Genomic DNA, 15,480 nt, shown 5'->3' on the forward strand with positions numbered 1-15,480 from the left:
GTTGGGAAGCCTTCCATACAAACAGTATAATTTCAATATTAAGGCTAATATTTGCAGAGCCAGAGAAGCTTTTCCACAGGTGACATTGGGTCTTTATAGTGGGGTCACTATAGCCCAGCATATAAACTTTGCAAAACTGCACATTCTCTTGGTTGCCTCTGACAACTTGTCTCCTCCACATAACAGTTGAGTTGTGTGATTGGAAGCATCTCTGAGATCCTTCCAATCACAAAACGGTAATAAAATGCTGCTAAACCTGCTTTTCTTCTTCCACACGTGCATACCTTCCATACCTTTGATTCTGCCACACCCATGATGCCCTTCAATCTTAGACATCTGGCCTGAATGTTTTAAACCTAAATATATCTACAAGGTAGTTTTACTTAAAATGTCATCTTACAATTCTATTAACATTCAGATGTGGCTGCTAGCTGGGTGCAAACAAATACCATCCTCGAGTTTGATGTCCATCTCCCTCGCACTCGCCAAACAGGAAATGGTAAACATGAGTTTATCATTTTCTTTACATGTTGTATTTGCATGGTAATACCTGTTGTTTTTCAAAATTACTAATGAACCAAAAGCAAAGAATACAAACTGGGAAGCCTTAAAAGATCTTTATTTATGTCTGAGAGCTGACAGTCTTAAAAGGGGTGAAGAGTCAAGTCACTGCACAGCCCAAGAAAACAGGTTTCCCATCCAAAACGGGAAATACCTTGACAGGTATCCATGACGGTTGTATGACAAGCAACCCCTGTCTACTTAATAGTTGCTTCATTATATAGGCTCGCTGCTTTTTACCCCCTCGTGCAGTTTTACACAATCATACCCTAATTTGATACCACAGTAAAGGAGGGCAGAAATAAGGACCAGCACGATCACAGAGAGAAACCAGGTGGAGATCTGCCAACGCTGAGTGAGTTCATCGTAACTCCGAGTTTGCTGCAGAGGAAGAGAGAGAAAGGGGAGTTTAGACATTCAGCCTCACTTAAGATTTTATACTTCATACAGAATAAACTTAACGTAGAAAGTCACTTACATCTGGTGCTGCTGTGCTGTTATTGATCATCTGATGAGTCATTTTCTCAGTGACGGTCAGGTCGTGAAACTGCATATGCAGGCATCTTCTTTGATAATTGCAGAGAGATTTTCCTGGCGTCCCTTTTCTCTGTGACATGGAATGCAGAAAATGCCACCACCTCATTTCCCGTCTGGTCCTGGTCCGAATCTTTTTCTACATCATCTCTTCATCAAAGACAAAAATGCAGCTCTGACATAGAGTTTGATTCAGGGCGCTGCGCATGGCTGAGTGTGACTCATGATTTTTTCCCTTCAACAGTTTGTTGATGTACGTCCGAAAGGGTACAAGGCAGTTATAGTCAATGTTTTAAATCATTTTAATTCTGCTAACAGACGTGGACGAGGCACACGAGGCAGCTAAAAACTGATGCGACGTATTTGCATGTTTGATTATCTGAGTGATCACCGTAATGCTGTTGCAAATGTGCTTGTTAGTAGCTTTAGAAATAAATGTGTCTGTCAGAACTTCACCTCTGAGCGCTGCAGAAGTCGCCCGTTTAATAGGGTAAGTGCGTTTGCCTGTTCTATTCTTAGAACAGAAGAAACAGCATAACATCAGGACAGGATACAAAATTGTGAGGAGCCACAGTTTTGTCTAAGAGCTGACAGCTTTACAAATATAAAAAAGATCCACATCCAAACTACATGGTTTATAGTTTTATTTAGAAATGCTTACAAGAAAAAAATGAGCAGGATTTATGAACTTCAATGATAAATAAAATAAATAATCGGATCTATTTAAACACCTGTTGTAGCTTCGCCAGAGTTGGATGCATGGCAGCTTCTGTGTTCCAGCTCGTAAAGTTTTCCAGAATCACAGCGGTTTTTGCCACAAAGCCACAAATAATAAAGAGCAACAAGCAGCAGGATCGCAGCGAGAACCCCAGTGGAGATCTGCCAAGGCTGAGTGAGTTCGGCACAACTCTGAGTTTGCTGCAGAGGAAGAGAGAGAAAGGGAAGTTTACAGAGAGTCAGACTCACTAAAGTTTTTATATTCTCCCTAGAGAATAAACTGGTCGCTTTGAGCTACTTACATTTCTAGGTGCTGCTGTGCTGTTGATCATCTGATGAGTCATTTTCTCAGTGACGGTCAGTCTAACAGCAGCAGGATTTTCAGATTTAGATTGTTTCCCATCTTGGGTGTAGCAGAAATAATCCCCTCCATCCTCAGGCTGAACCCGGACGATAGTCAGAGAATGATCTCCGTTAGTGATCCAGTCAGTGGACACAGTCAGTCTGTCGGCAGGTGTCTCGCTGCAGCCTTCAGAAATGGAGTTCTTCACACACAGAGGTTCCCCGTTTTTCTCCCACCGACCAGTTAAGCCAGTTCCCCCCATCGTTTTAACGTAACACGGGAGCGTCACGTCATCATCTCGGGTCACGGACTTTTCAACAGCATAAACGACCTCCAGCTGGACGCGCTTGGTACCAGACGTGGAGCAGGTCATTTCGTAGAGTCCTTCATCGGTGAACCGCACGCCAGTGAGAACAATCTTTGATAAGTTGCTCTTCATCCGGTCTCTGTACTCTCTGCTCGCTGTCCACTGACCGCTCTGGTAAGCAGCGACCTGCCGGGGGCCTTCATCCACCAAGTCCCGCAGCAGCGTCCCCGTCTCACCCGGCTCGCAGTTCACAGGAAATTCAACCTGGTCTCCTACGATCACTGTCATGCAGTCCGTAGCATGAAGGCGGACAGCGAGAAAGAAAAGAAACGCAAAGAAACCTGCTGCTCGTGCCGAAGCCATCCTTGCTGCGCGCATCCACATGGCAGAGTAATGACGCTCTTTTTGGACACCAGAGAGGGAGACAGGGACACAGAAGGGAGGAGCGAAGAGGCGGTGCCTCCCGCTTTATGCCCTGGGCTGCTTTTACCTGGGTAGATGGTTGAGTCATTGTTCAGAAAATATTTGCGTAGTCAATTAAAGAGATTTGTAGGATGACACCTGTTACAACTTTATTTTATTTAAATAATGTAGTTCCAGGTAAATAAAAGATGGTTGTTTTGTGAGTGAAACCTGTTTATTCTCAGAGCGGTGAAAACAGATCAAAGGTAAAAGAAATGATCACAATATTAGTGAACGATGTTGAGAATTATCACTGCAGCTACAGTTTTAAATTACTATTCCAATCAGAAGTTTGGTATATTCTAATTGGATATTCCAATATTAGTTAGCAATATTACTTAAAAGCATTAGAAATGTCCAAAGTAAGATTTCCAAATTAAACGCATTGTCTCCTTTGACATTGCAGGTCATTATGCTACAGTAAACAAGTAGGAAAATTATTCCCTCAACTTTCATGCTATTGATGTACAAAACCCCAAATCATTCAGGTCTAGTGTATACTATCGGTGTCCGCCTACATGCTCCTCTACCATGTAAAAAATACTTAAATAATAGTGACCTCACACACTTCCTGAAAGGCCACCTGTACTCTCTTTCTTGTTTTCACATTGGATTATGAAGCCTCCTTTTTATCATTGTTATTGTCTTTTCATAAAATATTGTTTTATAGCCTGGCACAAAGCTGACTAGTTGTCTTTGAGGTTTATTTTTAATATTGGGATTCCAACCATTTACTACCTCAGGTCCTCGTGTAAATCGTCTCTGCGTTTCAACTGCCGACATAAACACAGATTTTTTTTTTTCTCCGCTCTTTGCTCGCTTACTGACACAAGCTGGGTAGGTGAGGTGATGATGCAATAATAAGAGGCAGGAGGGTAAGAGACCAGGCAGACAGGCTGAAAAAAGGAAGAAACAGAGACAGAATAAGTGGCTTCCTCAGAGTCCAGCCTCGGTCAGAGCAGCAGGATGGCACCTTGCCTATCAAAACAGCGGGGAAAAAAAACCCTCTCCCCTCCAAAGGAATTTGTTTTTGAGCACAAAGCTGCCACACCCTTATATCCAGGCATGAATATGTTCTCCTCTCTAATGTCTATTTGGAAAAAAAAGAAAAGAATGTAGCGTGTCAGGCACGAGGACAGAGGAGGGACACTTTTGCACTTTTACGAAGTAGATTAAATTACAATTATACTGAAATTACATTCTTTTATTTATCTCTGCTGAAATCATTAAATAGAGTGTAATAGCTTTGTTATGCTCAATAAACAAACACTAAATCTTTATATTTGTGTTACAATTCAAACACTTAAGGGGCCAGAGGCCTTCAGTAGACTTCTGTGTTTTCTGTGTGTTAATTTGGAGTTTTCTGTGTCCTTGAGTCTCCATGTTGTCCTGTCCTCCCCTTGATTGTTCCCAGGTGTGTCTCGTTCTGTGATTACCCTCTGTGTATTTAACTCCACCTGTGTTCCTTGTTCCTCGTGGGGTCCTTGTCAATGTCTTGTCAATTCGTCGTCTAATGTGCGTGCTGCCTGTTTGGACTGAGTTTCATCATTAAAATTCATTATTCATCTTACCTGGGTCCGCTGCGTCTGCCTCACCACCCCCCACCGCACCACTTCATGACATTCTGATGGACTTTTTGTAGGCAGACCTACGAAGACACTGTTACAGTAATCAACTAAATTTACATACATAAATGTTTCTCAAGATCTTGTTGAATGACAATAATTTATCTCTCATACAATTCTAGATCTGAACACATTGAAAAATGGAGCCCTCCGAGCTTCTTCGCGCTTTAAAACAGCCTGCAGCCAGTCAGATATGATCAGGGTTCATTTAGTAAAATAGCAGCAAATTATTTCATAACTTCATAATCAGCGACCACCTCGCTCCTGTAGTCCGTTTAAAAACTACAGTCAGCCTCCAGCTCTGTCAGCAGCAGCATTTTATCTGTCAGGGAAACCACCTTCTCTTTAGATGTGGCAGTTAAAATTTTAGTAATCGAAGCAAACATAAAAAAATAGAATAAACGCGTTTATTCATTTCAACGGGGTGTATGATATTGAGTTTACACTGATTAACATGTACACCTGTCATGACGTAGCTACTTTCTTTTTTGTTTTGTTCTGCGCTTTGTTTAGAACGAATGAGGTAATCGGCACTGAACATTGTGATAAATATTTATTGAGAGCGGAAGCTGGAAAAGTTTCTCTTCCAGCATTTCGATAAGGTGGTCGTGGTTACAGTTGCATGTTTTCCTGGGGCCATTTGATTTCTAAAACAGCCTTTCACAAGCAGTCGGATATCAACGTGTAAAATAGGCATAATGGTTGTTATTGACGCCGCGCTGTCACTTCGGCCCATAGGGTTTCACAATTTTACCTCAAAAAGCGACCACATTGGTCAGGCAAACATGCAGAATACCCGCACGGATGTGGCGGCATTGTGATCCTCTGCGCGTCCGGAGCGCAGCTCAGACCGCGAGCTGCTCCGCGCAGGAGGCCTTCATCCGCGACACGAGCAATAAATCATTCGTTCATGCTTGAAGTTTCCTTTCTTTCTTTTGCTCGCGACCGCCGTGTTATCACATAGTGACTAGTTGATGTTGGGCACGAGCCCGACATGTCTATTTTAGGCACGTGGCCTCCTCCAAACTGCCTCGAGGGCCCAGGTGTGTACTGCGGCTTTTTAGAAGAGTCTCTGCTTCAAGACGGAAAAGGAGACGCTTCTATGTCAGTTGCCTTAAAATTACTGGCTGTTTTGTGTGGGTGCGGGGGGAGGGTGTGTGTGTGTGTGTGTGTGTGTGTGTGTGTGTGTGTGTGTGTGTGTGTGTGTGTGTGTGTGTGTGTGTGTGTGTGTGTGTGTGTGTGTTAAATTACGACATTTCATTTACATATGTGTAACAGAGAAACGTAAGTATCTATCTAGTTCACCCAAGTCGAAAAATTAGGCGGCGAGCAGCAGGCTGAGAACTGGACTGATCGAGGAGGCAGATCAGTTGGACACATTTAAAAGTTGCAGAAAGCAGTGGCTGTTTTAACCACATTATTCACCTTTTTTTTCTTTCTTTCGTTTTTTTTTTTATTACTACAGTTGTTTCCAAAGCAGGGAATTGCACGGTGACCGCGCTACTGAACCGCTCTGCGCCTTTTCTGCTCACCGAACCTGCGTCGAAAGCGCATAAGAAAAATAGCGTGACATAACCTTTCTGGCTTGTCACGCTATTTCTAAGAAACTCTTTGTGTTTCTTAGATCAAACACAAAGAAGAAATAACGGAGAATAAACTATTGCAGCAAGAAAATGTCCGAGAGAGCTGACAGCCTGAAGATCCGCGTCCAAACTGCCCATATTATCTTTACAAGCTTATGGATTTAAAAAAAAAGTCATTCTGAAGCTTTAGTCAGTGCCGCCATGTTTATTAGATGACCTCAAGAAAATCTGAATATCACGAAGGTGATTATTTAAACTGTGTCTGCTAAAATAAATGCTTTAAAATGTAAGGATTTTTTTTGTGTAAAATTACAAAATGTTATTTAGATATATGTGACAGAAAAACTTACGTAGTTCACAAAATAACCGTTTTTTAATAGAATTAAACTACTTAAGAAATAGGTATAAGATATCACAGGCCGCAATTGTTACGTATTCAAATCAGTAATAATCTTTCGCCACAACATAAAAGAGTCATAGTCGTCTAATGATTTCATGTCGACTGCCTGATTAATCGGTTTGATGTCTTAGTGTCTTGCTACTTTAGGCCTGGCATGACAAAAAGAAAATACTGATAAATCTTTCTTTTCGCCATTCCATGAAGCTTTAAATTCCAATTAGGTCTATTGCTGAGCAGCATAGGAATTGAGCACCTACTGATTATTACAACAATGCAGTATTGTATTGTGAGCTGATTTCGCGAAGCTGTCAAACCCGTTCCGGTCCTACCGAGTACCGAACAGGAAAAACCGTTACCGGAAACTGAGGCCTTGTCTGAGGCCTTGAGGCACGTCTACAGCAAGCAGGAACTTTATCAGCTTATTAAATGACCTTTAACCTTCACCGCTCCCTAAATATTCCTGCCAGGTCTTCATTTAAATTCTCCACTGCCAACCTCTTCCCAAAGGGAACCGTTGCATTTTTTTGTCATCCTGGTATTGCTGCTACTTCTGCTCCTTTTGCCACCAGCGAGGAAAACCGCAAAAAAGACACATTTTTCCCTCTGGTAAAGGAAGTCTCAACAGGACAGCGTTTGTAGTTTAGACTCAGTCATTTTTAGATGAACATGGTCCGTTTAATGCCACTTTTTCAGCAATTGTAAATTGTTCAGAAGATCAAGTCAGCACTTTATCCAGTTTAGCAACCTAAGTTTGCAGCGACTGGGCTGGCTCCCTTCCCAGCACATTTTTCTTTCTTTTCTCTCATGCAAACTGTAACCACAAGACCCATGTGACGTGCTATGACTCAATAAATCAGTGCTTCACCATTAACTGAACAGCACAAGAGTAGACTTTGACTTTGCAAACAGTTCAGTTGCTTTTGTTGTATATTCATTTTATCTGATTGTCTTTTGCTGATTTTTCGAAATTAAATATTCAGCTGTTAATGGGATTAATGGCATAGAGCTATGTACATGAAAGATCTGCTGCTGTTGTATCAACCTTCCAGATCTCTGAGGTTTTCTGGTTCTGGTTCTGGTTCCTGTCAATTTCTCATCAAAACATTCATAAATCAGAAATTTTACTGGCTCAATTTTAAATGCAACTATTTCCTGGACAAATCACCTTTTGTTTTTCTTCTCTTTTTTTAACCAAATATTTTTTTTTTCTTTTTAAAATTTTTGCATTTGAACAAAACCATAAACAAATATCAAGTGAAATTCTTTTCTCTTTTTTTATTAACCTGTTTGATTACAATAATTCTTAATCACATGCATTAAAACGGTTTAATACCTCATTCAGTCTCTAAGTCCGAGCACTGCTCCACGGTGTTTAATCGAATGATCGACAGTAAAATACTTACCGGCCATCCCTCACTGTTTGTTTTGATTTCAAGCGCTACTTACATTTTACCCCTCATACCTGATTGATGAGGAGATGCTGAGCCGCGAACTGTTTTTGCAATTCCAGTTCAACCAGCTTCCAGTTTCAAGCTGCGGTCTTATCTTCCCATGCATGCGCGTCTAATGCAAAAAATAAAAAAAAATCAATCATGCTTAGGGCGCGGTTAGTATGTGCGTAGCACTCCCCTTCGGCGCGTTTCCGCTGCAGGTCAAGGTTAATCATAGCCTGTCCTTTAAACCTTGCTGAACAAGTAATTGAATTTCCGTTGTTTAATGGCACAGGCAAATGGTTTACACAGATTTCTGGTAATGCGCCGTGGAGCCATGTGAAAATATGTTGGCGTTATGTTGTTCCGCTATCTTGATTGAATATAGTGTAAGCTGATTTATTTATCTTTGGATGCGCTCTATATTGTCTCCGCACATGAATTCATAATGTCCGTTGTCGTTGTATGACATTCTTCAGGAAAATACCCGATGAGGAGATGCTGAGCCGCGAACTGTATTCTAATCTAAGCGCTGCAGAAGTCGCCCGTTCAATATGATAAGTGCTCTTACGCATGTTTGCCTGTTCTATTCTTAGAACAGAAGAAACAGCAAAACATCAGGACAGGATACAAAATTGTGAGGAGCCACAATTTTGTCTAAGAGCTGACAGCTTTACAAATATAAAAAAAGATCCACATCCAAACTACATGGTTTATAGTTTTATTTAGAAATGTTTACAAAAAATGAACAGGATTTATGAACTTCAATGATAAATAAAATAAATAATCTGATCTATTTAAACACCTGTTGTATCTTCGCCAGAGTTGGATGCATGGCAGCTTCTGTGTACCAGCTCGTAAAGTTTTCCAGAATCACAGCGGTTTTTGCCACAGCGACACAAATAAAAAAGAGCAACAAGCAGCAGGATCGCAGTGAGAACCCCAGTGGAGATCTGCCAAGGCTGAGTGAGTTCGGCACAACTCTGAGTTTGCTGCAGAGGAAGAGAGAGAAAGGAGAGTTAATAGAGACAATCAGAGTCACAAAATTTTTTATATTCTGCATAGAGAATAAACTTGGTTCGCCACTCACATTTCTAGGTGCTGCTGTGCTGTTGTTGATCATCTGATGAGTCATTTTCTCAGTGACGGTCAGTCTATAAGCAGCAGGATTTTCAGATTTAGATTGTTTCCCATCTTGGATGTAGCAGAAATAATCCCCTCCATCCTCAGGCTGCGCCCCCTCAATAGTCAGAGACAGATCTCCGTTAGTGATCCAGTCAGCGGACACAGTCAGTCTGTCAGCAGGTGTCCCGCTGCAGCCTTCAGAAATGGAGTTCTTCACACACAGAGGTTCCCCGTTTTTCTCCCACCGACCAGTTAAGCCAGTTCCCTCCTTGGTTCTACCGTAACACGGGAGAGTCACGGTATCACCCCGGGTCACAGACACTTTACTGGCAGAAAACACCTTCACCTGGATGGTTTTGGTGCCAGACTTGGAGCAGGTCACTTCATACGTCCCTTCGTCGGTGTACAGCGTGGGGCTGAAAACGATGTATGAAGAGTCGCGCTTTATCCGGCCTCTGTCCTCCTCTCTGCTCACCTGCCACTGCCCGCCCTGATCAGTAGCGACATCCCGGGGACCATCAAGTGTCACCCGCTGCAGTCTTACCGATTCATCCGGCTCACAGTTCCCATTAACTTTAAGCTGATCTCCTACGATCGCTTTAAAGGAGTTCGCCACAGGCGAGGCAACCAGGAGAATAAACGAAAAGAAAAGCCCCGATAACGGAGTCATTGTGTTCCCGTGTGAGCAGGCAGAGAGCATCTGAGAGACTGAGAGGCGGAGGAAGAGAAAACTCAGGAGTGGAAAAAAACAGAGAGAATAGGCGGAGCTGGACAGTCGTCATACCACCATACACTCCTCGTTCTGAGTGAATTGCATTGTACTGTAGTGTACTGTCATCTACTGGACTAAAGAAAATTGCATTTCCCCGTCCAATTATTTTTAATACTATTATAAAATCCGTATCCTTCACATGTTCTAAAAATCTTAATCAACTCTCGCTGAGTCTGGGTCACTCCAAAACTTCACGTTAGGCTACTTCTTGTCAGGATAAAGATGTAAAAGTACTCCAAGTGAAATACTTCAAACTGTGAGCATGAAATGTTTTGAGTAATTATTGTCTGATAAACATTGGCTAAGGATTTTTAAACTTTTACTGACATCTACTGTCATTTAAGAGAAACCGCAAGTTGATAAACACCAACTTTTTCGGGTTTTTTTTTTTTTGGCTGATAATCTAAATAGGTAATAACTCTGTCTTTATATTGTAAGTTGTAACATTTTCGTGTAATTGTTTTTCTTTTTAGTTTGGCAATACTTTACCTAGAAGCGTCTCAGTGCTGCTTCCTTCGGTAAAGTTGCTTATTTGCATATTTGAAGAAACTCTGGATTACGCCACATGTAGAAGATGTTTGATTTTATTCTGATTATATGATTATTAAGGATTAACCTTCAAAATGAATGACGCAAAACAGGATACAAAATTGGGAGGAACCACAGTTTAGTCTAAGAGCTGACAGCTTTACAAATATAAAAAAGATCCACATCCAAACTACATGGTTTATAGTTTTATTTAGAAATGCTTACAAGAAAAAAATGAACAGGATTTATGAGCTTCAATGATAAATAAAATAAATAATCCGATCTATTTAAACACCTGTTGTAGCTTCGCCAGAGTTGGATGCATGGCAGCTTCTGTGTTCCAGCTCGTAGAGTTTTCCAGAATCACAGCGGTTTTTGCCACAAAGCCACAAATAAAAAAGAGCAACAAGCAGCAGGATCGCAGTGAGAACCCCAGTGGAGATCTGCCAAGGCTGAGTGAGTTCGGCACAACTATTGGTTTGCTGCAGATGAAAAGGGAAGTTTACAGAGAGAGTCAGAATCAATACAGTGTTTATATTCTAGAGAATAAACTGGGCGCTTAGAGCTACTCACATTTCTAGGTGCTGCTGTGCTGTTGTTGATCATCTGATGAGTCATTTTCTTAGTGACGGTCAGTCTAACAGCAGCAGGAGTTCCAGATTGTTTCCCGTGTTGATCTTGGGTGTAGCAGAAATAATCCCCGCTATCCTGAGGCTGAACCCCGGCAATAGTCAGAGACAGATCTCCGTTAGTGGTCCAGTCATTGGACACAGTCAGTCTGTCCGCAGGTGTCTCGCTGCATTCTTCATAGTCGGAGTTCTTCCCACACAGATGTTTTCCGTCTTTCTCCCACAGACCAGGTAAGCCAGTTCCCCCGATGGTTCTTCCGTAACACGGGAGCGTCACGTGATCACCTTCGGTCACGGACCTTTCAACAGCAAAAACGACCTCCAGCTGGACGGGCTTGGTGCCAGACTCGGAGCAGGTCACTTCATACATCCCTCCATCGGTGTACAGCGTGTGGGCGAAGACGATGTTCGAAGAGATGATTTTTATCCGGTCTCTGTGCTTCTCGAGGGTCACCGTCCACTCTCCGCGCTGACAAGTAGCGACCTCCAGGGTACCATGATCCCCCAAGTCCCGCAGCAGCCTCCCCGATTCGCCCGGCTCGCAGCTTACAGGAACTTCAAACTGGTCTCCTACGATCACTGTCACGCAGTCCGCTGCACGAAGGCGGACAGCGAGAAAGAGGACAAAGGCGCAGAAACATCCTGATCGCACCGGTTCCATTGGAGAGTGGAGAGAGATACAGTCAGTGTTCACAGCTTATAGCCTATAGAAAAAAAGTCTCCTCCCAACCTTTTATTTAGAGGGCGTTACTATTGGACACTAATATGACTTGAAGGAAGTAATTTGCATTGATTTCACTGCTGAATCGCTTCAGGAAACAGTTGCTGTTTATTAGAGTCAATTAAAAATATTGAGCGGACACCTTTTGCAACTTGGAACTGGTTCCAGTGTGATCAGACTGGGTGTGAGTTCGTGGACGGAGGCGGGGGCGGGGGGTTCTCGTAGTGGTGAAAAAAGAAAAAAGAAAAGAAAAACAAGTGATCGCACTATTATTTTCTATACTGGACGATTCTGAGAATTATCTCTGTAGCTACAGCTTTAAATGAATAGTCCGATCAGAAAGCCAGAGAGAGAAAGAAACTTTATTAATCCCTTTGGGATTTTCTCTCAGGGAAATTGTAAATTGTTCAGAAGATCAAGTCAGCACTTTTTACAGTTTAGTAACCTAAGAGACTGGGTTTTCTCCCTTCCCAGCACCTTTTTCGTTCTTTTCTCTCATGCAACCACAAGACCCACGTGACGTGCTATGACTCAATAAGTCAGAGCTTCATCATTAACTGGAGAGCACAGGAGTAGGAAGCTGTTAATCTGGGGGGTGTTTGTTTGATTGACTTTGCGATCCCTGCTGTTTGATCGCCAAACAATAGGACACTTAAGTAAACACCTTACTTATAAAACACTGTCTCTTCTGCCATAGAAGGAATATACAGTTTTATTGAAGTTGCTAAGCACAGAGCTTCGGCAGCAGAGCTGATCAGAATGAACTGGATTAGTTCGGTTTAGTAGCTTTTCTGCCATAATAAATGGAACATTAATCAACATTTTGAACGATGGCGCTCGACAAAATGCTTCAATAATTCTTGTGTTCTGTGACCTGTTTGTGTTTTTATGATGTGTAGAACTTTGAACTGCTTTGTTGCTGATGCTTTGTGGACTGATATAAACTTGCAGACAGTTGTCCATGTTGCATTGGGTCTTTACAGATATTTGGTCACTAAGCCATTCAGTCAGTCGGCTTTGCAAAACTGCACATTCTTCTGATTGCCTCGTGGAATCAGTGGCACTGAAAAAATGTTGCTGGCCCCACTGACCCTCCCAGATAATCATGTTCAGGTCGTGAAACTGCATATGCAGGCATCTTCTTTGATAATTGCAGAGAGATTTTCCTGGCGTCCCTTTTCTCTGTGACATGGAATGCAGAAAATGCCACCACCTCATTTCCCGTCTGGTCCTGGTCCGAATCTTTTTCTACATCATCTCTTCATCAAAGACAAAAATGCAGCTCTGACATAGAGTTTGATTCAGGGCGCTGCGCATGGCTGAGTGTGACTCATGATTTTTTCCCTTCAACAGTTTGTTGATGTACGTCCGAAAGGGTACAAGGCAGTTATAGTCAATGTTTTAAATCATTTTAATTCTGCTAACAGACGTGGACGAGGCACACGAGGCAGCTAAAAACTGATGCGACGTATTTGCATGTTTGATTATCTGAGTGATCACCGTAATGCTGTTGCAAATGTGCTTGTTAGTAGCTTTAGAAATAAATGTGTCTGTCAGAACTTCACCTCTGAGCGCTGCAGAAGTCGCCCGTTTAATAGGGTAAGTGCGTTTGCCTGTTCTATTCTTAGAACAGAAGAAACAGCATAACATCAGGACAGGATACAAAATTGTGAGGAGCCACAGTTTTGTCTAAGAGCTGACAGCTTTACAAATATAAAAAAGATCCACATCCAAACTACATGGTTTATAGTTTTATTTAGAAATGCTTACAAGAAAAAAATGAGCAGGATTTATGAACTTCAATGATAAATAAAATAAATAATCGGATCTATTTAAACACCTGTTGTAGCTTCGCCAGAGTTGGATGCATGGCAGCTTCTGTGTTCCAGCTCGTAAAGTTTTCCAGAATCACAGCGGTTTTTGCCACAAAGCCACAAATAATAAAGAGCAACAAGCAGCAGGATCGCAGCGAGAACCCCAGTGGAGATCTGCCAAGGCTGAGTGAGTTCGGCACAACTCTGAGTTTGCTGCAGAGGAAGAGAGAGAAAGGGAAGTTTACAGAGAGTCAGACTCACTAAAGTTTTTATATTCTCCCTAGAGAATAAACTGGTCGCTTTGAGCTACTTACATTTCTAGGTGCTGCTGTGCTGTTGATCATCTGATGAGTCATTTTCTCAGTGACGGTCAGTCTAACAGCAGCAGGATTTTCAGATTTAGATTGTTTCCCATCTTGGGTGTAGCAGAAATAATCCCCTCCATCCTCAGGCTGAACCCGGACGATAGTCAGAGAATGATCTCCGTTAGTGATCCAGTCAGTGGACACAGTCAGTCTGTCAGCAGGTGTCTCGCTGCAGCCTTCAGAAATGGAGTTCTTCACACACAGAGGTTCCCCGTTTTTCTCCCACCGACCAGTTAAGCCAGTTCCCCCGATGGTTTTAACGTAACACGGGAGCGTCACGTCATCATCTCGGGTCACGGACCTTTCAACAGCATAAACGACCTCCAGCTGGACGCGCTTGGTGCCAGACGTGGAGCAGGTCATTTCGTAGATTCCTCCATCGGTGAACAGCACGCCAGTGAGAACAATCTTTGATAAGTTGCTCTTCATCCGGTCTCTGTACCCTCTGCTCGCTGTCCACTGACCGCTCTGGTAAGTTGCGACCTGACGGGGGCCTTCATCCACCAAGTCCCGCAGCAGCGTCCCCGTCTCACCCGGCTCGCAGTTCACAGGAAATTCAACCTGGTCTCCTACGATCACTGTCATGCAGTCCGTAGCATGAAGGCGGACAGCGAGAAAGAAAAGAAACGCAAAGAAACCTGCTGCTCGTGCCGAAGCCATCCTTGCTGCGTGCATCCACATGGCAGAGAGTCGGTATACTGAGGAGAGGAGGGACACAGAGGTGTCATGTTGAGGTCAATCTTTCGAACCCACACGCGCAGAACACACTCTGGAGACGGGTAGCGGTAAAGGTGATTTATTAAATACTGTGCAAACAGGTATGTACAAAGGTGGTCCGGAACTGGTGCTCGTCTGTGTGGTTCTGGATTTCTGGGTGGAAATAAGACAGGTAAGCGCGGTTTCAGAGCTCGTGGGAATGCAGTCCAGCCAGAGACCTACTTGCCGGTGAGCTCGTCAGGGCACGGAGAGGTGAACCGCTAGGATCCGGAGCTGCAAGCTGGAACGAGGGCGTGAGTTTCTCTAGAGGGCGGACAGGTGGATGGAGGGAGATCTCTGACAGGTGCCGGAAGGGATCCGGTTCGTAGAAGTTCGGAGATACTCAGGGCTTCACGGAAACAATCTAGGAAAGGCAGGCACAAGAGGAGGTTACTTGGAGAATAGGTGGTCGGAGGTGAGCAACAATGATAGTACCATCACAGGCTAACACTCTGGCACTGGAGTGTCGGCGGCTCCGTCCTGATAAACCCCTCCAATCAATGGTAAGTGGCAGCAGGTGTGCCGCTCCAGGTTCACGCCCTCCGGAAGGTCCCAGGATGCCCCCTGGTGGAGAAACTAGAGACCCCCCCAACCAGCCTTCCCCAGATCCTAACAAGAGGGAGGAAGGAGCGAAGAGGTGAGCCTCCCGCTCCGCCTCTTCATACCCGTTGCCCAGGAGCTTTAACAAAAGCAGCAGAGGAATTTGCCACTTCCTCTCCCTACTACATGTCAGCTGCTTTGGGTAGATGGTTGAGTCATTGTTGAGAAAATAGAGTCAATTAAAGAGATTTGTACAATGACGCCTGTT

At 43.3% G+C, this 15,480-nt stretch overlaps 2 protein-coding genes and 1 long non-coding RNA gene across 3 annotated transcripts; all 3 read right to left on the reverse strand.

Annotated features, from left to right (window-relative positions):
• Nucleotides 1–8,740: 8,740 nt before the first annotated feature.
• Nucleotides 8,741–9,865, reverse strand: LOC114157919 (uncharacterized). The gene is made up of 2 exons (XM_028039091.1): nt 9,053–9,865; nt 8,741–8,954 (listed from the first exon to the last, which is right to left on the reverse strand). The coding sequence occupies exons 1-2, from the start codon at nt 9,785–9,787 to the stop codon at nt 8,760–8,762; spliced, it is 930 nt and encodes a 309-aa protein (XP_027894892.1). The 5' UTR covers nt 9,788–9,865; the 3' UTR covers nt 8,741–8,759.
• A 661-nt stretch (nt 9,866–10,526) lies between these two features.
• Nucleotides 10,527–11,692, reverse strand: LOC114157342 (uncharacterized). The gene is made up of 2 exons (XM_028038238.1): nt 10,961–11,692; nt 10,527–10,869 (listed from the first exon to the last, which is right to left on the reverse strand). The coding sequence occupies exons 1-2, from the start codon at nt 11,675–11,677 to the stop codon at nt 10,675–10,677; spliced, it is 912 nt and encodes a 303-aa protein (XP_027894039.1). The 5' UTR covers nt 11,678–11,692; the 3' UTR covers nt 10,527–10,674.
• A 3,007-nt stretch (nt 11,693–14,699) lies between these two features.
• Nucleotides 14,700–15,258, reverse strand: LOC114157344 (uncharacterized). Its single transcript, XR_003598126.1, has 3 exons — nt 15,108–15,258; nt 14,856–15,036; nt 14,700–14,786 (listed from the first exon to the last, which is right to left on the reverse strand). It is a non-coding gene; the product is annotated as an uncharacterized LOC114157344 (long non-coding RNA).
• Nucleotides 15,259–15,480: the final 222 nt, after the last annotated feature.

Source organism: Xiphophorus couchianus, chromosome 14 (genome assembly GCF_001444195.1).
Source record: "Xiphophorus couchianus chromosome 14, X_couchianus-1.0, whole genome shotgun sequence".
In the NCBI taxonomy this organism is placed as follows: Eukaryota; Metazoa; Chordata; class Actinopteri; order Cyprinodontiformes; family Poeciliidae; genus Xiphophorus; species Xiphophorus couchianus.

Bases quoted from the DNA above. Each gene is read 5' to 3' on its own strand.
- LOC114157919 (XM_028039091.1), bottom strand. From the start codon at position 9,787: ATGCTCTCTGCCTGCTCACACGGGAACACAATGACTCCGTTATCGGGG. The intron at 8,955-9,052 runs GTGAGTGGCGAA...CTTCCTCTGCAG, and splicing joins GCACAGCAGCACCTAGAAAT to CAAACTCAGAGTTGTGCCGA.
- LOC114157342 (XM_028038238.1), bottom strand. From the start codon at position 11,677: ATGGAACCGGTGCGATCAGGATGTTTCTGCGCCTTTGTCCTCTTTCTC. The intron at 10,870-10,960 runs GTGAGTAGCTCT...TTTCATCTGCAG, and splicing joins GCACAGCAGCACCTAGAAAT to CAAACCAATAGTTGTGCCGA.